Source organism: Miniopterus schreibersii (assembly GCF_964146895.1).
Source record: "Miniopterus schreibersii genome assembly, chromosome: 6".
NCBI classification, from domain to species: domain Eukaryota; kingdom Metazoa; phylum Chordata; class Mammalia; order Chiroptera; family Miniopteridae; genus Miniopterus; species Miniopterus schreibersii.
In genome coordinates this window covers 71,759,698-71,786,829 of record NC_138107.1, presented here as the reverse complement: position 1 = coordinate 71,786,829, position 27,132 = coordinate 71,759,698, and the positions used below count along the sequence as shown (strand labels likewise).

General features: G+C 42.7%; 1 protein-coding gene across 3 annotated transcripts in view; it reads left to right on the top strand.

Moving 5' to 3' along the window:
* Positions 1 to 25,425, top strand: part of SGK1 (serum/glucocorticoid regulated kinase 1) — a 93,549-nt gene extending 68,124 nt beyond the window's left edge. The window contains exons 1-12 of one of the 3 annotated variants that reach the window (XM_081139548.1): positions 18,777 to 19,104; positions 20,158 to 20,233; positions 20,661 to 20,736; positions 21,120 to 21,224; positions 21,329 to 21,412; positions 21,530 to 21,661; positions 21,903 to 22,015; positions 22,363 to 22,486; positions 22,906 to 23,001; positions 23,477 to 23,632; positions 23,725 to 23,814; positions 24,228 to 25,425. In XM_081139548.1, coding sequence (XP_080995674.1) covers positions 18,987 to 19,104; positions 20,158 to 20,233; positions 20,661 to 20,736; positions 21,120 to 21,224; positions 21,329 to 21,412; positions 21,530 to 21,661; positions 21,903 to 22,015; positions 22,363 to 22,486; positions 22,906 to 23,001; positions 23,477 to 23,632; positions 23,725 to 23,814; positions 24,228 to 24,395 — 1,338 coding nt within the window. In that variant the 5' untranslated portion in view covers positions 18,777 to 18,986 and the 3' untranslated portion in view covers positions 24,396 to 25,425. Of the gene's footprint in view, positions 1 to 18,776; positions 19,105 to 19,871; positions 20,021 to 20,157; positions 20,234 to 20,660; positions 20,737 to 21,119; positions 21,225 to 21,328; positions 21,413 to 21,529; positions 21,662 to 21,902; positions 22,016 to 22,362; positions 22,487 to 22,905; positions 23,002 to 23,476; positions 23,633 to 23,724; positions 23,815 to 24,227 lie in introns of those variants that run through there. The other 2 variants (XM_081139547.1, XM_081139546.1) reach the window with 2 other exon arrangements.
* The last annotated feature ends 1,707 nt before the right edge of the window (positions 25,426 to 27,132 follow it).

Below are 27,132 nucleotides of genomic sequence, written 5' to 3'. Positions count from 1 at the left end.
ACCTAATGAAGAGCCTCCTAGACTAGGGTCTATGCCTAGTGGCTCTTTTGGTGGGCGTAGGAGCTACTGGGGTCCAATCAATTACCAGGACAGGAGTATTAAAATCTCTACCTATGGTGGTAGAATTATCCTTTGTTTCTTTTAATTCAGTTAATTTTTTGCTGCATATATTTTGAAGCTCTGAGAGTAAGCACATATGTTTTAATAATTGGTACAAGTCTTAGTTTGAAGTCTACTTTTCCTGATATTAATGTAACCACGCCAGCCTTCTTAGGCCTATTTTGCACATGCTATATCTTTTCTTTGCATTTACTTTGAGCCTATCTGTGTCTTGTAGTTACAGTGCTTCTCTTACAGACCTCATATACCCAGGTTTTCCTTTAAGTCCTACCTGACAATCTGGTTTTTTATTTGGAATGTTTAGACCACTTACACTGAATGTGATGGTTGACCTCATTAGATAAAACAATACCATCTTGCTGTTTATTTTCCTCATGTCCCTTCTTCTCTTTACTTGTCTGTTCTTCCTTTCCTGACTTCTCTATTATTTGAATATTTTTTAGAAATCACTATTATCTATTGACTTAGTGGTGGCTCTAGGGATTACAATAAGTAACTTTTAAGATTTCAAAGACCATTGTAGAAATAAGAAACGGTACAGGTCCATTTTCCTCACTCCCTCTCCCATCCTTTACATTATGGTTGTCAAAAATATTACTTCTACATATAAAATAAAGCCTATAATACAATGTATTTCAACAAAAACAAGAGAAAAAATATTTTATATTTACTCTGATGTTTACCATTTGTGATGTTTTTCATTTCTTACTAAAGATCCAAGTTTCCCTCAAGGATAATTTTCTTTTAGTCTGGAAAAACGTCTTTTAGCATTTCTTATAATGCACTGATTCCCTGGCAATGATATCTGTTAGTTCTCTCTTCTCTTCATGATATGCACTTGTGAATAAAAAATCTTTATTTCATTCTTGAAAGATATGTTTTCTATGTGTGGAATTCTGAGTATTCTTTTTTTCTTTCATAACTTTAAAAATATTTGTCCATGGTCTTCTGATCCCTATAGTTTCTAAGAAATCAGTGATTGTTTAAATTATTGTTATTCTGAATGTAATGTGTGGCCACTCACTGGCTAGTCTAATTTTTTTAAATCTTTGGTTTTTATCAGTTTGACTATAATGTGTCTAGACTATGCTCTATGTTTTTCAAGATACAGACCCTTCAGGTTTAGGAAGTTAAACATTCTTCTAGTCATAACTGCTTTTCTGAGAATTTGAATCTGAGGGATGCAATTGTCTCTGCTGTGGCTTCTACGTGGCATTGTGCCCTTTCTCCTTCAGCGTATCAGCCCTCTAACTAAAACCTTTCCTAAATGCCTTCCATTCTGTTCAGTGTAAACACAAGCTAAAGCACCTCCACAGCCATCTTCCAGCAACATGCAAATTTATGAGCCTGTAAATAGATTCTTAAAAAGGGAATATTCTAGTCACTGTATGCATTTCATTATGGTAACCTTTTCAATTCCTGAAATAATTGTGATAAAATGATTCCATGATTTCCTATGGAAAATATATTTCGGTGAATGAAATATTTGCATTCAAAGCCAACATCATCAGAAAGCATTTTACTTATTAATTTCATATGTAGCATCTTGATACATAGCTTCAGGAGAGTTAAATATTAGAGGTAACTAGTCCACTTTGCCTGATAAAAATAGAATTTAAGTTTTAAAATAATTTTGTTTTGATGTAAGGAATTACTAAAAGTAGGCTCACCCTGAAATCTGGTGAGATTGCCTAGATTCTCATACTTGGTGTCTTTTTGCATCAACTACCAGAGGGCAGGACTGGTATGCTCAGTTGCCATATGTAGATGTTGATAATTGGCGAAACAAAAGTAATATTTAAAAAGCTCTTTTTAAATGTAATATAAAAGTAGCATATGTTTATCATAGGAAATAAATGGAAAGTAGAAAAAGGAAGAAAATTAATCACCCATAATCCTACCAACCATACTTTTTTCCCTTGGACTTGACTCTCTCACCCATTCCCAGCATTTGTTCTGACAAAAAGCAAACAAGCTGCACAAATTCAGGCTCTTTTTTATTATCTTTGTTTTTAGGCTTTAAAACTTGAGTTGTTTGTTTTTGCACACCTTTCCTTTTTTCTATTGCTGGTCCTACAATGGTCCTTAACATCCTCTTAAATTAGAATTTCAAGGTAGGGTGAGTTTCCCCACACTTTCAAAATGTGTGTTCTTTCCAGTAGTACTGGTGACACAGATAATGTTCTTTGCTTAGAGGAAGTCAGATAATGAAGTGGTTCAACAATAAGGTTTCTTTTGCAAGGGCCATAGTTTTAACCAGGCACTCATTTTGCTGAGTGAAAATATAAGTCCCTGATGTTTACCCTGGGCTTTTAATTGAAGTCTCCTTTTAACAAGAACATGCAATCATACCATTAGGATGTTCAAAATGTCTAGAATTCTTTCAAGAAAAATTCAACAGAATCATTCTTGTGCAAAATTTTTCCCAGAGAAAAAATTTAGTTTAGTTTTCCTTTATATTTTCAGGATTATGCATTGTTTCTTTATATTTTCTAATGATTCATCATACTTTAAAATTCAGCCCAGATTTCTGGAGATACTGAAATCTTTACAAAGTGGTATATTCATATTTATTTGGGAGCAGTAATTGTTTATGTACCAAATGTAGAAATAAAATGATTCAGTTTGAAAACATATGGGCCACAGAAATATTTGAGTATTTCAGAGAATATATAAAATTAGATCGTTGAATTAATATAAGAAGAGAAAGGACTTCATTATATAGATTTTTTAAGTGAAGAAACATAATTTTTAGATTTTTTTTAAAAAGCAAAAACACTTTCATATTTATATCTAGAAAGCAGTTGCTTCATCCTTCAAAGTATGGCATTATCTAACCAAAAATAAAAATATGGTAAAAGGTAAACATGATCTGTTTAGATAGAAACTTTCCGTCTGATATTTGGTGGCCAGTGTAGACTTTGCTTCTTGCTATTAGAGATAAACCATTTAGTAAAACTCTATGGATACATGAAACTCTTTTAAGTGGACTGACCTCATTTACTGAGGTCTTAACTACTGAAAAAGATGGCTAGCTCAGTAATAAAGTCATCTTACCCACAGTGAAGAATTACAAAGATCACCTGATGCTGCCAATAGGAGCACAAATGGACAGAGCCTTTGGAAAGGACAAGGCACAATCATAAGAACTCCGCACTCATGCTGCTTTTGACTTTCCCTATTCCCCCAGCTCACTTTTCAAAATCAAACTTGGTATTCATTCCCTCTGTCTTAGATCAGGTAGCACAGTCATCTTCAGTACCCTGAACCACATCTTCGGTCGCTGACCTCACCTCAGAGCTGACCGCTGGCCATTTGGCCCTGCTTCCCGATGAGCCCTGGTGGGAGCAGCAGGACCTACTCAGTAGTTTGCCATCTGCTGTGGTTAGTGCCATGAACTCTTGAGTTAGGCCACCTGAGTTTGCCACCAACTTTAGTGCCTATTACCTGTGTGACTTTGGACAAATGATTTCACCCTTCTGTGCTTCCATTTCTTTCATGTGCAAAAATAGAATATTAGTAATAGGTCATAGAGGTTTGTGAGGGTTAAAGGAGATAATGCCGGTAAAGGCACTTACTTAGAACTATATGTACTATATAGTTATGTTACATATGTTAGCTCTTCTTACTTGGAGAAATAAGTATGTCATTTATACAAACCTGAACAGGTCCGTCTGCCCTATTTTAGAGATTAGAACCTATGGGTTGAAAGAATAATACATTTTATTTTGCCATTGCTATTGCGATTTCATACTTTTCTAGATCTATAACTTGTTTTTTTCTCCCTGAGCCACAAAGCTCAACATTCACTATCTTCTTTTGTCTAGGGCTTCCTGAAAATTGACATATGGCTGGACATAATAACTTCAAACTAGAGAGAACCTTAGATATCACTTAGTTATTAGATAAAATATTGCCTTCTTAAGCAAAGATCTGCAAAGTTTTGCGTGACTTTAACCATTAATGTGGTTTAGAGAGTTCCAAGTTCATGGACAGGTATTTATTCCAGTGGGTAGCAAAATGTCATTTCAAAACCCCTCTGTTTAAAGATACTGAATCGTGCTCATCTATGTTTGACAGGAAAGTTCATCAAATCTGATCCTCACGATTGTCCTGCTGCCAAGTGTGTGAGTGTGTGACTATATCCCCAGGTTAGCTCAGCACAGAGAAGCTCCCTGCTTCTCCCTTGGATTGTGTAAATTAAAAGTTTAGCTTTCCAAAGCTTTACAGTTGGCGCAAAATCTGTTTCTGCCTTTGTTGAACTCACAATTTTCTCTTCCTCTTTGTTATGACCAAAATTACTGCTATTTCTGCTGTTTTACTCAAGTCTAAACTAACAGTGTTTCATGATGGCTGAGTTTTCTGATTCCCTGGGGCTCTTTTAAAATATTTTCACACAGTATTTCCTTCTGGCCATTTTATCCAAATCGTTCATTTTATGTCTAAGATCTTTGCTTTCCAGAGTATTAAAGGACATTTTATTATGGTTAAAGTGGTACTAGAAAAATTTCTCACTTAAAAAATACCAGGAAAGTAGATTAATTGCAACTTCATAATCTTAGAAGTTACTTTTCCCATATTTTAATATATTTTAATAAACCTTTTGTCCTTTTACGTCAGATTAATATGACAGCAGATTTTAAAATCCTAGTGAAATTTAGTTGCAGCTAATGTTAAAATGGCCTAATGTATTTTATTTTAAACATGCTGAAATATATTCAGCTTTTGATAGCTTTCTTTTGACGGCTCCAAAAGAGTGTCCCATATATTAACATGCTACATAATACATAAGACAATATTTCAGGAGGTTATATTCTATCGTAGGAAAAGTAAATGAAAAAAGGATGTTGGATTTTTGCCTTTAATAACAGAAGCATTTTATTTAGTTATATATAAATATAGTTTTCAAACTCTGAAGAAAAATTATTTTATGATTTTAAAATTGTCCATGATAAGGAGAATAGGCCAATGACTTATAATGAAAGCAGGTATCCCAGGAATGAAATGGCCTCAGAGATGTGGCGTGGATGGGGCCGGAGGAGCACAGGGAGATGGAGCTCTGTGTGAACCTGGGGGGCTCAGAGATGGGAACAGAATTAGAATTTAGGGCAGGGAGCCCCCAGCAAGCTCATTTGTGAAATAAGAGTTGAAGCCAATCAACTCTAAGCTTCTTTCTTATTCTGAAAATCCTTTATTCTATGCAGGTAGAAATTGACTATAAAAAGAAAATTAAAAGGATTTAGAGAAAAAGTGGCTCAGGGTAGGCTGGGGCCCTTGGAACAGACTTCAATGAGCAATGTAGCTCTGGGAATCCGTGACCCTCTCTCTTCAGAAATAAGAGGCAATCAACTCTTTTCTACTGATTAAAATTTTGGCTCTTAGAGAAAAATTTTATATTAATAATTCAGCTGCACTGTTCTTATAGGTATTTAATTACATAACTCACATGAGTTTTCCAATTATTCCCACATATCTAATCTTATCTGATCTTTCCAAATGCCCTGTGGGTTTTGGATTAACAAAATGGTTGTTAACCCTCAGGATACTTGAAGATGCGAAATGATTTGCCCAAAGCTAAATATTGAGTTACAAAAACTAAGACAGAACTGAAGTCAGATTTCCTGGAAACTCTTCCAGTTCTCAGGCTACGGCTTCAAAAAGGTAAGAGTGGAGCTTTGCAATGAAAGTAGCTTGAATGTGGACACCATTGTTTGGGGAAAGGGCACTAAATGAAGGATGAGATTTAAACTGAGTTGTGATCTTGCCGTTAAGCGGGGGAGCTGGGAAAGGGGGAACATTAAGGAAAATGCAGGGTTTGTTTTACAAGAGTGAGATATATTGTGTCACTTTCTGTCCAGGGCTCTGCTAGTTTCTATAGAGAAGGAGGCAATAAGGGTTTTGTTTGTTGTTGCTGTTTTTGTTGTTGTTTTTAAATATATCTTTATTGATTTCAGAGAGAGGAAGGGAGAGGGAGAGAGAGAAATAGAAACATCAATGATGAGAGGGTCATTGATCGGCTGCCTCCTGCACGCCTCCTACTGGGGATCGAGCCCGCAACCTGGGCATGTGCCCTGGCCGGGAATCGAACCCTGATCTCCTGGACCCTAGGTCAGTGCTCAACCTGAGTCTCACCCGGCCGGGCAAGGCAACAGTCTTCACTGTTGAAAACTCAGGTAGATAAACTAGATAGATACAGGTAAACCAACTATGAATAAAATAGTATACGTTAAAATAACTTTAGCTGCCTACAGATATGTGAAGGACAGTCATTTGGAACACACAGGGAGGCAGATTATTTTACTGGTTAAAAGCAGAATTTTGGTGTCAGAAAAACCTACATGTGCATTCTGTTTTTGCCATTACTAGTTATGTTGTGTCACAAAACTGTTTACCTCTTTAAGCCTCAGATCTTACGAATGTGCAAGGTGATAGGAACAGTTTTTTATAAGGTCATTATGAGGATCAAATAAGAAATTGAATAAAAAGCTCTAAAGCATAGCGTCTGCCACTTAGTATAATCAGTGTTAACTATTATAATAGATGCACTAAATTGTGGAAGTTGCAGAAGAGTATGTTCATTTCTGCTTGTTAGTATGACCTTAGCACTGCCGCTGTGTCTAACTTTAGACTGTGCAAAGGGGCTATCCCTGAAAAGACTTTCATGAAGATATTTGAATATAGTCTAAGGAAGAACTTCACCAGCTTATGCTAGTTGACAATGGTAGAGATAGCCTTGGAAGTAGAGGTGATTTTAGTGAAAAATTCAAGAGAGACTTCAATAAATCATTATCAGGAATATTGTAAGGGGGATTCATAATTCCTAAGGTCCTTTTGTTACAGGACAGGAACAGGTCTGCCCTGAGCGAGTCTGCCCTGGGCCAGCCGGTGGTGTGTGGGCTCTTGACTTCATGCAGGAAAGATTTTATAACATGAGTCCAGGTGACTTTGAGAGTACATTTATTAAAGCTGGGGACAGTGAAAGAAGAAACGGCTTAGGACAGAAGAAGCAATAGCAGAGAGCCTAGGCAGGGCTGCTTTGGCTCACTGAGAGGTCAGAGAAAAAGTCGGAGTTCAGGGGGTTGGCCTGGGACGAGCTGCTGCTGCCCATTGCTGCCCTGGTTGCGTCTCTCATGGGTCCCTTAGAGTTTGGAGATGCACTCCTGTGGGGGAAGGAGAGGGAGAAGGGAAAGGTGTGGGCATGCTCCAGAGAGGGAGAGCGCACACTGGGTAACTTCGTTTTGAAGGTTTTAAAGTCTGGGAGTTTAGGGGCTGCCTTAGGGGAGGTTCTCAATAGAATATTTATCAGCTTTTCCATGTTTGTCCTAGGGAGGAAAGATCAAGGGGTCTAAACTGCATGACAAGTGATATGAAAGGTCAGGGAGTCTAAACTGCATAATCAGCGATATGCCAGGGAAGAAAAGGCCACCCTGGGGGCAAGGTCCAGTGCCAGTTTTGCTCATAGCTAGGCACCTAGCACTTTCTGCCCTGGTGACCTTCAATTTCTAGCTATAAATTGCTGGGCCAGTTCATTCAGCTACCTGTCTTAGTTTTACTAATCCAGTTGCCAAGAAATTTTCCTAGCTTCTTACTATCCTGCCTCACTTTCAACACTAATAGAATCTGTTCACAATGCTATGAAAAACATGAAGTGAGGCTGGTGGTGCTGTTCAAATAAAAACATCCAACTTTCATGTATATACAATAGTTTTAAACTTTAAAACAAAGAGAAAAAGGGCATACTGTATGCTGGCTATGAACTGAACTGTCTTCATACACATGAGTATATGAATACAACAGAGCTAAGGCAATTTTTAGAAATGGCAATGAGTCTACAATGACCTGGCCACATGCCTTCACCCAGTCTCTTTGTGAGACAAATGTCAAAAAGCATCTGTGGAAAGCAGAAAGGATTGCTCTATAAGGAAAAATAATTGATTCATACAGGGAAGCTGAGATGTTAGATCTAGCAGTGCCACGTTCTAACAAGGTTACCTGTGCTAGGCACTTGTACTATTACTCGTAGATGTAGTCTAGTTATGACATCTTTATAAATGTGCTAATATTCTAAAACATTAATATTTTAATATGTAATGTACAATGCATGCCTTATAATATACATATACACATAATATAATGTGTGCAATAATAACTCTAATTCTCTGTTAACTGTTTTAAGAAAAAAGATATAGTAGTCCTGGGGAGCCCTCCAAGGTCCTTGTCAACCTTACAGAAATCAATAATCCTAAAGGAAATGAAAGTCTTAGGAAGAAATAAAGAAACGTGGGAAGAGGAAGGAAGACAGATGCAGAGGGGCAAGTGGGGCTTAGGCAGAAACTACGTGTGTTGTGCTCATTTCTGCCCTTCGGGTATTAGCTCCTACTATAAAGAAAAAGTCCAATGGCAGTGAGCCATCAGTGATGCTTGTGGATATAAAACTACAGCATTTACAATGTGGTAAAGAAAAACAAAAGCTTTTGCTTTTAAAAGGTAAATTCAAGGCTTATTAAACAGGACTTGCCAAACTGGATTGATGTTGGTATATAAAAAGGTATTTAAACATCAAGATTTGAAGAATGAATTTCAAATAGGTCAATCATGATGATCTATGTTAGTGTTATTAAGGCTTAAACTTTTTAAGCAACATTTTATGAATTGTGAAATAGAATTATTGTAGATACTCATGATAATTATTGTCTCTTTACAATTTTTAACATAAAGTTTTATAAACAAATAACATTTTAGTAACTTCTTCAAAGTGATCATATTTTTTAAATTGAGAGGCATTATTCATGATCCCTATCTTTTGTTCACATCTGTAAACGTGTGCACACATCCCTAAAATCTCTGTTCAGTGGAAGGGATTGTTGCTAGGGACCAGTGAGTTTATTGGTGGTCTTTGGAGTTGAGATGAGCTTCAATAAACTGTGGGGGAAATGGGGTTCCTGCCATCTCTCCTGCAGTTCTAGGAGTAGCCAATTATGGAGACATAATGGACACCTCCCAAAATAACAGATATCATGAGGTCCCATTTTTTTTAGGCATCAGAAGGACTAAGGTGTCATATCCTGGCACATGGGGTGTTTGGCTACTTCACATTGTCAAGTTGTGGTGCCACTATGTAAAATATAAAATATGTTTTAGGCAACCCCCTGAATTTCCCACAAAAATTGTCTAGTGCTAAGACAATGCCTTCCGTCTTTTTTCACTCACTATTTTCAAATATGTGAAGTGGACGGTTAGGTAGTGCGGTTAAGGCATCACAGTCATTTTTCTTTGAATTTTTGTTTGGTAAATGGGTACTGTGCCCAGTTTTCTTAGGGTTACAAACAATGTTGCAAATCATTAGCTCAAAAGAGAGTGGGAGGGCAAGAAAAACAACAAAACCCAAATATCAAAGCTAGCCAGGAATGTTCTAAAAATAGTGAAATGTACCAAACTCTACTAAGCACTAAGAAAGATGTAAGTGAAGATGCAGAATACTCAGGAAATAAAAATCCAAGTTTTGTGCGCACCAGGCCCCGCACAGCAGGGGCCCTTTAGTCAGCATCTTACCATTGTGCAAAGAAGGACATTTACCAAAGAAATAAATAAGTAGGGGGGTTTGGATTAAGTGTTCCTTCAGGCTTTCTGACAATGAGGAAGTTATGGAAGAACTTTACGGTTTCCAGATAGAACGAAAACACTCTGTGAGGCGGCCGCATCATCCCCTGTCCTCAGGCTGAAGTTCTGGGGAAAGCTGGTTGAAGGACAGGAGTCACACAGGTTATGACAGCTTTCCTTCCTGTTAACCAGACTCACACGGTAGGTGTCATTAATGGAGAGGGCTGCCCTCCTTTTACTCCTATGTCTCTGCAAATACAGTGTGACATTTTGCTACCATCAGCTACTGGGGGCACATGTGCTTTGTGGACTCTGCAGGGTAATCCTCGAATGCTGGGAAAAGACCTGGAGAGCACCAGGCCGCCTCCCTGACTTAACTAGAACACTCTGGGGAAGATAACTTGCTATAACTTTCTTTAAACTCTAACGAAAGGGCAGTTCTCCTTGGCCAACTGCCGTTGTCTCGTGAATACAATCATGCAAGGCTGCAAGGCTGGGGAGGCTGGTAACAGAACAGGCCAGAGGGCCCGGAGCGAGAATCAGAAGTAAAGAATCGTGGGACCCAATGGGCTTCTCATTTTTAAATTTTATCTCTAGAGACAGCAAAAATTGGGGGCAAAGAGAATTTGGGAGCAGTATAAAAGGGAGAGAAAAAAGAGGATACTTTTTTCTGACTCATTGGAAGATTATCTGTGGTCCTTGGAACAAGAGGCTAAATTGGCATTTTAACCAAGCTCGGTGAATAAAAGCCTGGGTGGTCACCCTTCCAATGGTTTGATTCTCTGAACCTGACAAAGTATCCATTCAATAATATCTGTAAAAAATCAGCATCTAGTTTTCTCGAAAAAATGGTTATTCAGTATGATTGTTCAATGATCCCTTTGGACAGAAAGAATAGCCTTAATTTAAAAATGTTCATTGTACATCATAAAATCTTGTCCCCCAGATTTCTGAAGCAATTGAGTAGCATGATATGTAATAAAATAGCTAAAACCAAGGGTTTTTTGTTGGCTTTGATTTTGTTTTGCTTTTTATACTGGGTTGTAAGATGACTGCTAGGGAAATATACACTTGATTATTAGGTGAAGGAAGGAAAACTAAATTTGATTGAGAAGCAATAATGTGCCCAGAAATACAGAAGGGAGATATTATTAAACAGTGTCACTTATTAAGCACTTCCTATGGGCCAGGCACTCTTCTGGGCACTAGGGATACGATGGAAAATAAGACAGATCCCATCCCTGCCTCACAGAGACTACTTTCTAGTTTGGGGAGACGGACAATAAACCCAAGAAGCATGTCAGATACTAGAACTAACATGCAGGGAATTGAAATAGGGTGAGTGACAAAAAATGACCAGCTGCTTCCATTAGGTCTACTGTGTAAGTGATGTTTGCTCTGAGATCGGAATGGCAGGAAGGATCCAGCCGTGTGAGCCAGGGGGAGAGCATTCCAGGTGCAGAGCACAGTGCGAAGTTCCCAAGGCAGACACAAGCCTGGGCTGCTAAAGGAGCAGAGTGAAGATGGCACCAGTCTGGAGGACAGGTTGAAAAGGGAGGGACTGGAGAGGGCTGTGGCTGGAGGATGTCACGTAGAGAAGCATGAATTGTACCGCCTGGTGTTCAGGGACTCAGGGCTCAGAGACACATCTGAGATTCCAATAACTAAGAGCACACAATTTCTAACTAAAGGCTACAGTGAGGGGAGGCAGGGGGGACCCAGAGGATTAGCTGGGTGTGGGGCATTATTATAGGAAGCCATGTGAAGTGACGTGGTTCTGGGACCCCAGAAGTTCCTTCTAGATTTATCTTCTCCTAGGTACCATAGAACTGTACACTATTAGAGCTGCAGGAGAACTTCCAGCTCATTCCTCACTTGGAAAGGTGAATATTCTAAATGGTTAAACATGCCTAAGCTTGCATGTTAATGGCATTAAGGCATAGCTGAGCCTTGAAAAAGTAGAAATATCTGCAAGCTTACCTTTCCTTTGGGGAAAGCACTGTTCAATTTAACCAAATAAATATAGACCATGCCCGAGAGCAGCAACATTGTTTATCTCAGGCATTCTTGTTAGATCCAAGGCTTAGTACAGTGCCTGGCACAAAGGAGGTGCTCCATAGAGGTCTGAAGATTAAAGGTAACAGGCCATGACCAGCTGGGACTTGTTCCTCTTTCCATAACTGAGGGATAAGCTGAATGACCTAGAAAAGGCAACTTCTGTGCTAGCTGGCCTTCTCTGACCTTCTTTCAATGACTTCACCCTCTCAGTAGGTCCCTACTTACATTCTATTATTTCCCATCCACCATGAGCAATTGAAAATTCTTTTGGGTTAGCTTTTGGCTCCCTCTCTGCTTTTCCAAACAAAACAAGCCTTTACTTCAAACATTTGGTAAACAAGAATTTATTCTGTTATTGTGGCATTCAGTTCTTTGATACAGCCCCTTCTGGGGCATTGTCTGTGTGGAGACCAAGAGAGGAGTTGGAGGTTTGAAGAACAAAGCGGGTTATCTTTTCAGGCCTTTTATGGAATTCCATCAGGCAGGACTCCTTGGCCCATCCTTGGCCCCACAGATTAAGGGATGTTATGTGCTTTAAACACAGCACATGCCACTATTACTTTGACTTGTTGATGTGTTCTGTTTGTAGTGGTGTGTGTAGGGCAAGGGTAAGGAACACAGGCATATTTTCAAAGTGAGATTCCAATTTGAGCATAGCACTTACTAAATTCTTTATTTGGACTATTTTTCACAATTTATATATAAAGTAGTAGTATCCCCGTTACGCAGATTAAGAGATTAAGGTTTAGAGAATATCTTATCTGTGTCTCACAGGTAATGAGCCTCAGTTGTAGCCCACTAATGTGTACCTTCAGCCTGTTACTGACAGTCCTGAGCTTGCTGTAGGAGGTGACATAAACATTATGGTTACATTCAGGGTTGAAATCAAAAGGAAGCTCCCTAAACGGCTTTACATTAGATGCCAGCCATCCTTGGTTTTCCCACTGCTGGTTACTATTACATTTATCTAATTTTGTTGCTGCAATTTGTAGGCAGAGTTTACAGGAAACAGTCCTTAGGGGAGGCCTGAGCTTCTGTTGCTTCTTGCTAGATTGATTGTAGGGTCAGAAATAGTAAAGATTTGGGGAGAGATTTACACTGAGCCAATTAAAGCTTTTAGGTTTCACTTTAGTTTGGCTAAAGATGTCTGCCAGAAATCTAGACTCCTTATTTTCTATTGCCACTTTGTGAATAAAGTTGGAGTGAAAGAGAACCCTTTATACTGTCTTCCTGTAGGTTGGAACTTTAATATGTGTGTCACAAGGATTCAGCAAAGAAATTCCCAGCCCTGTGCTGCCTGAATGCTAAGGCTGGGCCACAGGACTAGTAAGGGAAGTAAGTGGGCATGAGGGTTGGCCCTGGACAGAGTGAAAGGAGACGCTCCTCAGCCTAACACTCTCTGCCTTTCTTTGCTACAATACCTGATGTTTTATCATGAAAAAGTAATTTTTTTAATTGAGTGGAAAGGTCTTTTAAAAAGCAAATATCTAACAATAAATAAATGGCTAATAATAAATGTCTAACACTAAAGCTTTGTTGCTAATATATAAGGCTCTCAGTAAGGCCATAGTCCTCTTGTGTTTAGAAAGTCAGAGATAATATTGAATTTTGACTTTAAAATTTTTTCCTCTTGCTTTTGTATCATTTTTCATAATCATATAGAAAGTTCCCCGGATGTCATTTTCCAGGTCAATCCTGAGGACCAAATATAAAGCTGTGAAATATGTGCGATTCCTTGCCCTTCATATTTTTTCTAGTTCACAATTATCATTATTATTTATTGTTTATTGGATTATGCTACATCAGACATTACAACATTCCAAAGATGGAGATAAGGCGAATTTTCAGCCTCTCAAGATCCACTTTTTTTTTTATTGCTAGCTAGATTCCTATTCCTCTTATGTCAAGAGCAACCACTGGCCTCCCTTCTTTAATTTATGCCCTGAGTGAAATAAAAAATTTACTACAAACCATGCCCCCATCCTCCTGCCCACTTTCCTGTGGCCTGATTTTCCAGAAGGAATGGGTACAGACCATTGATGTTATTACTGTGAAATTGCTAATCCCTGTGCTAGACCGTAACTATGCTGTCTAAACTTTTCCTCCATCTTCCAACTATGTAAATTTGCCCATTCCAACTTTCAACACTCCCTTATATGTCTGTGTTTGTAAACTTATTCATTTTTAATGAGATAAGAAAAGCAAATATCCTAATAGAAGGAGTAATAGTTGAGTTATCAATCACATTTTGGTTTGAATTAACTCTCCAAAACACATTGGAAGGTGTCACTTTAAAAGCCTTGGTGGAGGGACTTTCCTCGGTGGTTTTTAAATCTCTAGACAATAGGGCTCAGTTTAACCTTGTAGGCAATTCCCCACCTGCCTGTCACCGTGTGAGCTCATGTTTATCACTGTATCTCCTGCATCTAGTACAGTGTCTGGTGCATAGTTCTAGAAGAATCTGTTGATGAATGGATGAATGAACTCCAAACATGACTAGAACTGTACCAGGCATAGAGGTGCCTATGCAGGCTAATAATCACAGTCCTTTTTAATTTCACTTGAAAGTGCTACTTTCCTATTTCACTAGTAGTGGCCATATACATTTTGCTTGGGTGTAAGGTCTGAGTAAGGACCATATATCCAAATTATTCCAGAGCTGCTGCACAGCACCTTAGAGTTTGCTACTCAGACAACTGCTTCTGCTTAGAACAACTTTCCTCTTTTGTACAAATCTGGGCTTTCCAAGATCAGCCCAACTATCATTTCATTGTGGGGCCTTTCCTCAACAATTCCATGCCTCTGCTTCAATCTAGTAGAAAATTCCTCTGTTCTACTTTGGCTGGCTCAAACTTCTGTGTTAGCACTCATCAAGTCTCCTTAAATGAGAGCTTCTGTGAAGTCAGATAACTGGATTACTCATATTTGTGTCCCCTGATTTTAATATTTGTACTTAAAGTACTTGTTAAATGCTTGCATGAATGAATTGAAAGGAGACTGGGAGAGAAGGAGGGAGGGAGGAGGGAGGGAGAGAGGGAGGGAGGGAGGGAGGGAGGGAGGGAGGGAGGGAGGGAGGGAGGGAGGGAGGGAGCTGGAAAGATCCACTCAACATCTCCAATGGCGATTAGCCGAGAGCAGGGCCCTGAGGCAGTTGGCATTAGTGGGAAAGAGGGTAGGAGGCAAAAGTTCAGAGTTTGGCATTGTATGCCAGTGCTGTGGGTGGGATGTGGAAGTATAGAAGTCATCTAAAGTGACAAAAAAGGGGTACAGGAAGAAGATAAGTTTGGTCCTAAAAGCAAGTGTTGCTAATTAACAATTTTGCCTATCCTTGCCCCACTCAGAAACACACACACACACACACACACAAAACCACAATAATTCCATAATCCTTAATAGCTGAAAAATGCTATTAGGGAAAACAGCATAAGGCTTCCATACTAGACAGCTACATGTATATTACTTAACAAAACCTGTTTCCAAGGTTCTTATGTGTTTAGTCTTGTTTATTCAAAACCACTGTTTTGGAAAAAATAAGTCCTATGTATAAAAAGCATGAAGTTTTGTGGGTTTAAATAACTCTTAACACTATTATCCTAGATAATGTGTTCTTCTCTTTGTTACCTACTGTATCACATTCTTATCTGCTTTATGCATGTCAATTTTGACAATTATGATTACAGAAGGTAATAATCACTATAGAACCTGTGTTCCATAAATAAACATTTATTTAATTGCCACTGCTAGTTACTTATCTCTAATAGCTATCCTGAATAAATTCATGTGTCATCATTTTCTGTTTGATGAATACCGTAAAAAAGATATGCACTTGGTGATATCCTTCAACAAAAATGAGTCCGTTAGTTACCCTAGAGCAATAATTATGTTTTCTGGCATTTCTATGTGCTTTCTTTGATGTTCCAGGGAAAGAATTCTATAAGCATCAACCAACGAATCAATAAGTATAAGAACCTAAACCATGTACAGGATTGTTCTAGAATGTATGGCACTTTGAGCCATACAAAACAATTATTGCCCTGTTACCAATGGAAGATATTGAATCTAGGGAACAAAGACTAGCACAGCTGACACATTTAAGAAGTCCAAGTGGGGATATAGTTTAAGTCCTTATAAAAATATTTTTCAAAATATTTCCTCTAATATATTGAGAAATACCAGTAATTTGTTTTCTGAGCCTTTCAATTAAATGGAAAGTGTCATATCTTAATAAAAGTTTCAGGTATTTGCTTTTACAGTTCATCATTAAGAAAAAAATTAAGTAGAAGAGTTAAAGTATACATGCACGAGAAAAATATTTTAAGTGCAAACTTTACATCTTGTTGAATCCATTCCATTTGAGAGTTTTGACTGCAGTTGGCCCATTGTGAGGCCTAAATTTTAGTGGGCTGGCTTGGGGGAGTGGGCAGGTAATTAGCCTATCTTATGTCAAGTCGTCTATATTTGATCTGACTGCACAAGGTTTGGTAAAGAAATTTTCTGGAACTGTAGGGTAAATCATGCATTTGAGTGGCTCTCCCAGAGAACACGATCGCCCTCTGGGCTGCACTTACTCGCTGCATTTTGTGACGCAACCCAGGCCACTTCGCCGGCAGGGAGTAGGAGGGAAAAGGCCCGTTCCTACCAGTAGGAGGATTTTTCTGGACCAAAGAAAGAAGCTGGCGACCGGGAGGAAGAAACAGATCAAACGCTTCAAGAGCGGCCACAGGGCAGCCTGAAGCCTGTGCAGAGTTAACTGGCGCGTCACACGCAGCTCCCTTGCCTACCTCCCCCTGCTCCTGCACCCGCCACCCGTGTGTCACCTTCCTGTTCGGAAGTCTTAGTGGGTTGCCTGGACAGAACAGGGGGCGCCTGCTCCACCCATCAGGTATCCGGTTGGAAGAAAAGCCAGTCTCAACAACTTGATTCTCTCTGTTAAATGATAAGTTTAGCAGACCATTCGTCTCCAACTGCTGAACATGGGGGGGGGACACATCAGACGTCCCTTTTCTGTTCCAACCACAAATCACGTGGTGGTGCCTCTTCTCTATTCCACTTAGAGTCCTCTAACTTAAATTCCATGTTCTTCCTGGAATGTATGCAGGAGCGACAGGGCTTCTTTGAGAAAATGAACCCTATGCATGTGTTTTGATTTTCTAGACTGATTTGTAATAATAATCAGTCAAGTTACATTTTTGTGTGTGTGTGTCTTGCTGAGGGTGTAATAAACCCAGGACGCTGAAGACTGTAATTTTCTGTGTGATGTTGCAATGGAGGGAATAAATGGTCCAGTGTTGAACTTTGCAGCTTGCTCCCTTCCTGTATGTAAATTGCCTTTATATAAAGTGGGGTTGATGGCACAGCAGGGACAGGCGCCTCTGACTCCTCGTGCTCCCAGGTCATCAGCCTCCAGCCTTACCAGGCACATGGCTGGAGGTTAACTGAGCTCTAACTGAGCTCTACCTGCCTCCAGCCTCCAGAAAGTTACCACCAACGTTCATATCCTAGGCGACCTGAAGAATGAAAGAGGGGGCTGTAAAATCTCCTTTGAAAGGTTCGTCTGCTTTTATTACTCTAATTTGGACGAAATGGAGAAAACAAAGATGCTTCAGAGGATCTGGGGTTACTTGGCATGGGAAAGTGGAGGTGGGACTTTGGTGGGTCTCTGAAGGAAGGTTTCTTAATGTTTTTAAAGCAAGCAAGCATGCAAAATTTTTTGTGCAGGCTGCTCTTTCTAGGCAATCTCTTGCAAAATTTTCTATCTCAAATGGGGAAGGAATGGTGTGGGAGCAGGGCTGGGCTGAGGTGAAGTGGAACACACTAACAAATCATACTATATGAAGAATCTATGCAAGAGGAAGCAGAAGTGGGCCAGTCACTGTGATCTGGAGTTTCCTAAACCTTGCTTTAGGTTGGGACATCGACTACAGGCAATAGTAAGTGTTTTTTAAAGAGTGGATGCGGAGCCAACTTTCACAGCCAGTCTCCAGGAGAAAGGATGTGTGTTCCCTTCTCCCAGTGTGGGGCTGTGGTAACAGCAAACTCAGAAGCAGTTGAGGCCACAGATCATATTAGGGCAAATGAGGTGGTTGTGCCTGCAAAGCAAATCCCTGCCCTGGACCAAAGAAAACCCACTTCAATGCTATTCTTGGTTTGACAGCTGGTATTTCGGAGTGTCTGACCCAGCAGGCAACTCTGAAATGGCAAGGCCCTCGCAGCAAGGGGTCACGGCAGGGCAGCCGCCGCCGGCAGCACCGGGGAGGACCAGGTGCCCGCCCTGCCGCTCCGAGTAACTTGCAGCCTCCCTCCCTTCGCTCCGGGCCCAGGGGAGCACCCGCGGCGTCCCAGCCAACTCTGGGCGATCCTCGCGCCCGCGGTCAGGTGCGGGTCCCAGGCACGGCCCCGCGGCGGGGTTGCAGGAAGGCACCGCGCTCTACAGTTTCCCTCTGCCCTCTGCTTTCTGCAGCCGAGGCTCCCGGCTAGTTTTTCAGGAGCTTAACGGTTCACAGTTGATCTGGGGCTTGAGAGGAAGAGCCAGGTGGTGAAACTGTAAGAAGACTCCCGGGCCAGCCCTTGGCGTACACCGGGGGAGAGGAAGGGAAGGAGCGCGGACGAGGGACGTTAGGACAGTGGAGCGCGGCCTTGCCGGGGTTCGGGTCGGGGCGGGAGAGAGGACGCGGGAGCCGCGCAGCCCCAGGGCGCGGGCCCCGCGGTGCCCCGGGGTCACGCCAGGTCGTCCCCTGCGCGGGGCCGCTGCTCCCCTAGACCGCCACCTACTCTACTCACGTGTTTCTGGGCATGGCGGGGATTAAAAATGCAAGGGGAAAAAAAAATTACACGCGGAAGGGACAGAATGTTCTCAGAGATTACTTTAGGGAAAAAAAAGTGAAATGCGGGTTGGACTTTTTTTCCCTTTAGTGCGGAGACGACTTTTATTTCCGCCCCCTCCCCTACGCATTCCTGACCTCTCCCTCCCCCTTCCCTCTTTCTTTCCTTCCTTCCTCCGCTTCCAAGTTCTGGGATTTTTCAGCCTGGCTCGGCTTTGGCCAAAAGCACAAAAAAGGCGTTTTCGGAAGCGGCTCGGCCGCGCACAAGGGCCGTTTGTTTGTTTTGGGACGGGGGCAGGAAATCTTGCCCGGCCTGAGTCACGGCGGCTCCTTCAAGGAAACGCCAGTGCTCTCGGTCGCCTCGCCGGCTGCGCCCCGGCCGCGTCCATGGGGGAGATGCAGGGCGCGCTGGCCAGGGCCCGGCTGCAGTCCCTGCTCCGGCCCCGCCACAAAAAGAGGGCCGAGGCGCAGAAGCGGAGCGAGTCCTTCCTGCTGACCGGACTGGGTAAGCGCGGCCGGCACGCGGGGACCTGTCACTGCCCGCGCTGGGCGCGCGCCCCCAGCAGCGGGGCCGGGCGTCCGTGTGGTTCTGAGAGCGGAGGGACGAGGCCAGGGGACGGGGGCGGCGGGAGCCGGGGACTGGCCGGGCGCTGCGGCCCAAGCTGACCCCGAAGATAAGGGCGCGCGGGGCCGCCCTCCCCGGGCGCGGACGCCCTGCGCCCCAGCGATAACCCCGGCGGGGGGCGCGGGCGCCCGCAGACGGCGCTGCGGTGTGGACCGGGGCAGAGGGTCGGAGCCTGCGCCGGGGTGAATCCGGAGTCAGGGCTCCATACACCGGAGCGGGCGCCAGGGCACCCGGTTGCCCCGCACAGGGCGGAAAGCGCCCGGGAGCCGAGACTCCGATTTCCCTGCTGGGCGGAATAAATGAGAAGCGTGGAAAATTACCCCAGGCTCGCACCCCCTCCCCACCCCCGGGCTGCGGCTTCCCTCCCCCAGACCCTGGGGCTACAGAGGCGGAGAACCGCCCCGCGCCCGGGGGTCCCCCGCGGCCCGCGCGCCCCGCCCCCCGCCCGGGGCTTGCCCTCCAGCCGCTGCGGGTCGCGGAGCTGCCGGCGGAGCCGCGCCGCAGCCGGGGGCGGGGCCGGCGCGGGGCGGGGCGGGGCCGGCGCGGGGCGGGGCGGGGCCTGGCGGCGGGCGCCTCCCTGGGGCGCGGGCCCCGCCCCCGCGGAGGCGCAGCGCCTATAAGACGGGCCGCGCGGCCAGAGCCAGCTGTCGGTTCAGCCGGTCTCCCGTCGCCAACGACTCCCCGCGCCGTCGCCGTGCGTCCTGTGCCCACTTTGCGGCGATGACAGTGAAAACCGAGGCTGCTAGGGGCACCCTCACGTACTCCAGAATGAGGGGAATGGTAGCCATCCTGATCGGTGAGTTCAGGAAGCCTGGGTGTAAGCCGAGGATGCGCCAGGTGGAAAGGTTTCGCAGGGACCGCAGCAGGTCGGTGCGCGGGGCGTCGGGTGTCACAAAGCCTCCTAAACGTTTATTTCTCCTGTCTGATTCACAGCCTTCATGAAACAGAGGAGGATGGGCCTGAACGACTTCATTCAGAAGATCGCCAATAACTCCTATGCATGCAAACAGTAAGTTGGGGTGATTTGGGGAAATAAAAATTAGTCTGGTTTCAATTCACCAGCAGTAAAGACATTCTCAGCAGTGATCGGGGGGCCAAGACCTCCTCGGGCATGGGGATCCCTTTTGAAGTTCCACTGTTTAAAACATTTTAAACATTAGAATTAATTTGCGGATTTGGCTTGTTCGAAAGCTGTAAGATAAAATTTTCATGTTGGCCTGATTCACCCCTGTCTTCACGAAAGACAACCCTCATCTCTTTATTTAACTGGGTTTATTATTTCCTTTGGCTGTTTTCTTTAACTGAGTAATTTATTTGGGTGTTTTTAGTTTAAACACTGAATTCTCCGGGAAAAGCTGAGCCAGAAGCCCACAGTCTGTGTTGGTGTGCCCCCATGTGGCGAGTTAGGAGGTTCTAAATTGTTTCTTTCTTTGCAGCCCTGAAGTTCAGTCCATTTTGAAAATCTCCCAACCTCAGGAGCCTGAGCTTATGAATGCCAACCCTTCTCCTCCAGTAAGTATTCTCTATTTGTGATGCATCTGTGCAGGAATCTTGTAAATGAGTCAGTATTCCTACATTGATGAATTAAAATGGCATTTCTAGAAATTAGTATTAAGGCAGGAATGCCTCTTTGGTTCATGCATAACAAGTGACATAAGCACTTAAGGACTGAGTCAGTGGAATATTTTAAAAGGCATATTTCATAAACGATTTATCTGCTTACAATAACATTACGTACAATTCCCATACTCTGATTTGAGATATTAATATGTATGGATGAAAAGCAGTTTTGAAGGTTACATTTGCAGATGTAATGTCTTTGGCTGTGCCTCTACCTTATTACCGATGTCCTCCTTTGAAACCAAGGTATTAAAAGAAAACATTTTCTTTTTCAGCCAAGCCCTTCTCAGCAAATCAACCTTGGCCCGTCATCCAATCCTCATGCTAAACCATCTGACTTCCATTTCTTGAAAGTGATCGGGAAGGGCAGTTTTGGAAAGGTATTTTCAAATCTGAGGACCTCATTATCTATAGCCTGTCGTGCACTTATTTTCCATTCTCCCTGGATGCGGATAGCAAAATGATTTTTTAATTGAAATTCCAGGTTCTTCTAGCAAGACACAAAGCAGAAGAAGCATTCTACGCAGTCAAAGTTTTACAGAAGAAAGCGATCCTGAAAAAGAAGGAGGTATGAGATGTGCTTGATGGGTTGAGGTTGGAGATGGACTTTCATTGAGTAGTTTCAGCTTGGAATTCCGGTGCCGTGTTGAAATTCGCCACTAAATCTTGATTGTCCTTTCCCTAGGAAAAGCATATCATGTCGGAGCGGAATGTTCTACTGAAGAATGTAAAACACCCTTTCCTGGTGGGCCTTCACTTCTCCTTCCAGACTGCTGACAAATTGTACTTTGTCCTTGACTACATTAACGGTGGAGAGGTGAGCGGAGGGAAGATGGGCTAACTTGTCTGTGCACACGGTTTTTAAAAGATGCTTAGGGGAGGGGGGAAAGTTTCCAGAATTAGCATTTCCTTTAACCTGCCGGGTTTCAGATAGTTAATATAGACTATTTAGGGCGACTTCCTGCAATTGTTCTCTTTAGCTATATATGTCAAGACTAATTAAATGCATTGTTATCAGGCTTTGGCATCACAGACCAACTTTGTTCTGTCTCCTGCAGTTGTTCTACCATCTCCAGAGGGAGCGCTGCTTCCTGGAACCGAGGGCCCGTTTCTATGCTGCTGAAATAGCCAGTGCCTTGGGTTACCTGCACTCTCTGAACATCGTTTATAGGTGAGCTGAAGAGCTCTTAAGGCAACCTTCTTGGGTATAAAGGAGACACAGAAGCCCTAGCCTCTAACAGGGCCCTAAAATAATGTGTGCCTATGTACAGCTCGGTCACCTAAAACCAGATTCCCCAGCATGTGAGCTGCCTTGACTCCATGCCACTAGGGAACTAGCCAACTAGGATTGGACCTAATCCAGAATAGATTAGCAGAACAAGGACTCCCTTTTTTATTCATGATACAACTGCAGTGAATGTAAAATGCTTCTAATACCCCTAGCAATTCTCTTTACAGAGGATTTCTTATGAAGTGAAATTAACTTGTGCAACTACTTTTTTGTTCATTTTTCTACAGAGACTTAAAACCAGAGAATATTCTGCTGGACTCCCAGGGACACATTGTCCTTACTGACTTTGGGCTCTGCAAGGAGAACATTGAACAGAACGGCACGACCTCCACCTTCTGTGGCACACCTGAGGTAGGAGCACTCTCTGTTTGGTCCCTGCTCTACACCCTTCTTCCCAGAGAGATAAATGCAATAATGCTTGTAACTACAGAAAGAGTCAACTGTTTTCTGAGATTTCTTAGTCCAATTCAGTGCGAGTAAAATGCACTTGCTATTTGGTGCAGCAGGAGATACTCCAAGACCTTATGCTGTTTTAATTAAAACTAGCCATTTGCAAGTTCCATGTCAAAAACGATTTCTATATCCCCAAGTACGATACTGTTGGGTGGGCAGTCAGCCTCAAAGTCCAGTCGTTTTATCAGGAAGTCATCTAAAGAAATATATTCTCCAAGTGGATCCAGAGTCTCTCAGCTCTTTCAAAGTACATGCCTGGCCTTGGGATTGCCTGGTTTCACTGGCTCTAAACTCTGTTCTCCTGATCTGTCTTTCAGTATCTCGCACCCGAGGTGCTTCATAAGCAGCCTTACGACAGGACTGTGGACTGGTGGTGCCTGGGGGCCGTCTTATATGAGATGCTCTATGGCCTGGTGAGTAGCACGTTGAGAATCATGGAATATTGCCCCGATTTGATAATGCTTCCCAGGATGTAGTTTTTTTAAAATCCAGACTCTTCTGGGCACACAGGTCCATTGCAGACCTGGTCATTGTGTCTTGCCCTTTATCAGTAAGCTTATCAAATGATGATAAGAGGCTTGTTGGTCATTTTATACATGCCTTAGGGTAAACTCTTACCTAGCAGATTTTTGTTTTGAAATTCACATTATACTAGATGTGACCACACTTAACCTATGCGAGAGTAAAAAGCATGGCTTTATTAGCATCTGCCCCTGATACAAATTGCCAAAGAGACACTTAAAAATCCAGGGCAAAGAAAACCAATCAAGGAAAAGACGTTGTCAAATCCAACTTAATATGTTGCAGTTTAAATCTTTTTCTCTGTTGGTAATATATGCTCTACAAAACTTCCAGTTAAATATTAAGTGATTTTCTTCCTTCTTGCAGCCTCCTTTTTACAGCCGTAACACAGCTGAGATGTACGACAACATTCTGAACAAGCCCCTGCAGTTGAAGCCAAATATCACAAATTCTGCAAGACACCTCCTGGAGGGCCTCCTGCAGAAGGACAGGACAAAGAGGCTGGGTGCCAAGGACGACTTTGTGAGTGGTTTTTCCCTCTTCTCCTGGTTGTCTGGGAAGTGCCCTTCTTGAATCCTGCCGGTCTAAATTAACCTTGTGTTTCTCCTCGACAGATGGAGATTAAGAATCATGTCTTCTTCTCTGTAATTAACTGGGACGATCTCATTAATAAGAAGATTACTCCCCCTTTTAACCCAAATGTGGTGAGTATCTTTCTCTCTTCTAAGTCTGGGGAGGCCCAAAGGGCATTTCTTTAAGTCAGATTTGGTGGTGGTGATGGAGAGGGGGAGGGCCCTCGAGAAATAAATTGGCAGAGATTTTATTCATGGACCATTATTTTACCTAGAGAAAAAGTAAAATTTTTGTCCCAACAAAGCTCACATAGTTTTTCAACACGTTTATCCATTAAAGTACCAAAAGACAAAAAGGGAGCACTATCCTCATTTAAACTCCCTATGGCCTCTGGGTTTTGTGCTCGAAGTGGATGATGATTATGGGAGTTTCTATATTGTACTCTAAAGACTTGAGCACCACAACGTAAAGCCTAAATGAGCATTTCCCAGTGTATCCAGTGTGAATTCTTAGCACCGAATGTGCTTTTTCCTTCCTGCTGTAGAGTGGACCCAGCGACCTGCGACACTTTGACCCCGAGTTCACTGAAGAGCCGGTTCCCAACTCCATCGGCAGGTCTCCTGACAGCATCCTCCTCACGGCCAGTGTCAAGGAAGCGGCCGAGGCCTTCTTGGGCTTTTCCTATGCACCTCCCGTGGACTCTTTCCTTTGAACAGTCTTCGGGTTGGTTTTGAAGGATTTTACGTGTGTTTTTAAATGTTTTAGTTAGCCTTTTGGCGGAGCTGCCAGCTGACAGGACATCTTAAAAGAGAATTTGCACATCTCCGGGAGCTTGCACATCTTGGCAATCTTATTGCACCCTGTTTGCTGGAAGCTTTTTCGAAGAGCACTTCCTCCTCAGTGAGCTCATGAGGTTTTCATTTTAATTCTTCCTTCCAACGTGGTGCTATCTCTGAAATGCGCATTAGAGTGCCGCCTTAGACGGATGCAATGGGCTTGTTAGAAGGATGCTGTTCTAAGAAGGACCTCCTGAAGGTCTGTCTGGGCCGTGATACCGAATCTTACGAAATGTGCCTTTTCTGATGAGATCGTGTTAGCTCCAAAGCTTTTCCTATTGCAGTGTTGTTTCAGCTCTTTACTTTTCCATGTGGATTGCTGTGCAAACAGTGGTCTGAGTGTGATATGCCTGATCACAGATGGATTTAGTTATAAGCATCAATGTGACACTTGCAGGACACTACAATGTGGGACATTGTTTGTTTCTTCCATATTTGGAAGATAAATTTATGCGTAGACTGTTTTTTTTTTTGTAAGATATAGTTAATAACTAAAATTTATTGAAATGGTCTTGCAATGACTTGTATCCAGATGCTTAAAGAAAGCATTGCTGCTACAAATATTTCTATTTTTAGAAAGGGTTTTTATGGACCAATGCCCCAGTTGTCGGTCAAGCCTGGTGTTTTCATTGTTTAAAATGTCACCTGAAAATGGGCATTATTTATGGGGATATTTTTTTTTTTGCATTCCTGATAATTGTATGTATTGTATAAAGTCTGTACATCGGGTTATAACACTAGTATATTTAAACTTACAGGCTTATTTGTAATGTAAACCACCATTTTAATGTACTGTAATTAACATGGTTATAATATGTACAATTCTTCCCCCTTCCCCACCACACAACTTTTTTGTGTGTGTGATAAACCAGTTTTGGTTTGCAATAAAACCTTGAAAAATATTTACGTAAATTGTGTCATGAGTGTTCTTTTGCATATTTTGGTTTAGGGGCAGGCGGGGGGAGGCATGGGGGCAATAATGGGTCCCATTAAAATCTAAAACCAGGAAAACGCTGCTGTAATTTCAGTGCTTTACTTCCAATTGCAGCAGCTACTGACGCAAGGGGAAGATAGGGTGGTCTTAAATCCAACTTATATTCCAGGTCGTCTCAGCCGCATTTTATGAGGTCAGTTATTCATAAGTCCATCCAAACAAATCCTTTTCAATTTACGGGTCTCACAAGGACAGCCATGACGTACTGTTCCCTATATTTGTTGCCTGTCCTATGACGTTGATGACTGTTTGTCCGGACATTTAACTTGTGTGAAGCAACAGGTAATTCAACAAATATTTGAGTGCCTACTCTGGGCCAAGCTCTGTTCTGGGTGCTGGGGATATAGCGGTGAGCAGAGCAGACCAATCCCTGCCCTGATAGACAGGGCAGACTTTTTCAATGAAGCAGTTTGTCGAAATGGAAATCGATATCATAGCACGCAAGGGCAGGAGACTGCCACTAAAGGGGGTGAGAATGTTTGTCCTAAGTGGAGATGTTCCCCAAAAGCTGAGCTAGCAGGACTTATAGTTTGAGAGCACCCAGAGCTGAGCCGCGTCCAGTGCTGGCTCAGAGAAGGGTCCCCAAGGAGCAGCACATTCCTGGCGTGGACCAGAAGCCTCTTGAGCTGCTGTGCACCCAGCACTGCATGCACCCAGCATCCTCTGGGTCTGGGGTGCAGAGGCTGCTCCTAGAGCTCACCCCTTTGGAATATTTAGTGGAAGAGGGAAAGGGAGCACGATATTAGATCATCCTCTTGTATCCAAGTTGTTTGGACTTATACACTTTTCTAGGCCTTTCACACAAATTCTTAGCAAACAGGGAGTCAGCTCCCCAGCAGTTGATCTTGCGGCTGCTTTCACCTCTAAGCCTCCTTACTGCATTCCCTCTACCCTGACCTCCCAGTTTGCAGAGGGATTTCCCCAGAGCAAGTTGTCTTTTCTCCCCCTATTTATCTTGACTGTTTTCAATTCCGCCCCCACCCTCACCCCCAAGGCTTCTCAGAGCTGAACAGGCATTTGGAGTTCAGAGTCCTTGTCTCTCATAATCCACAGGAGGAATGGGATCAAAGTGACTCAGTGACTTGCAGAAGGTGGCTTCCAGTGAAGGGACTGCATTTTAGCTGCTGCTCTACCTACAATCCAGACATTAAAGCCCCTACCAATCCCAAATGTCAAAATCAACTACTGTGACAGAATCTAAAGCCTGCATTTTCCTAATAAAGATTGATGCTAACTCTGACAGGGAGATTATTTGCATATCTCCCCCTCATTCTCATTATAAAGAACAGTTATGAGATCCTCCTTGAACAAAAGGTGTCTAAATCATATTTTCATTTGAACACAGGTCTTGCAGGCTCGGAATCTATACTCTGATTGTAAGTAACTCAAAGGGGCCAGTTATGGATTACGAAGCTTACTGCTTTTTTTAAGGGTAGGAATTTGGTTTATTGGGGTACAGTCAATCACTATATAAGATCTGACTCGCCTTGTTGGAGAACCGAAAGGAGCCGGAGGAATCCAAGTGTTGTCACACACATGGGAGGAGATTAGATCAAGCAAGTGGGTGGAGCGGGAACCAGGCAAGAACAGGGAAGTCAAGAAAAGACAGGGATCAATAA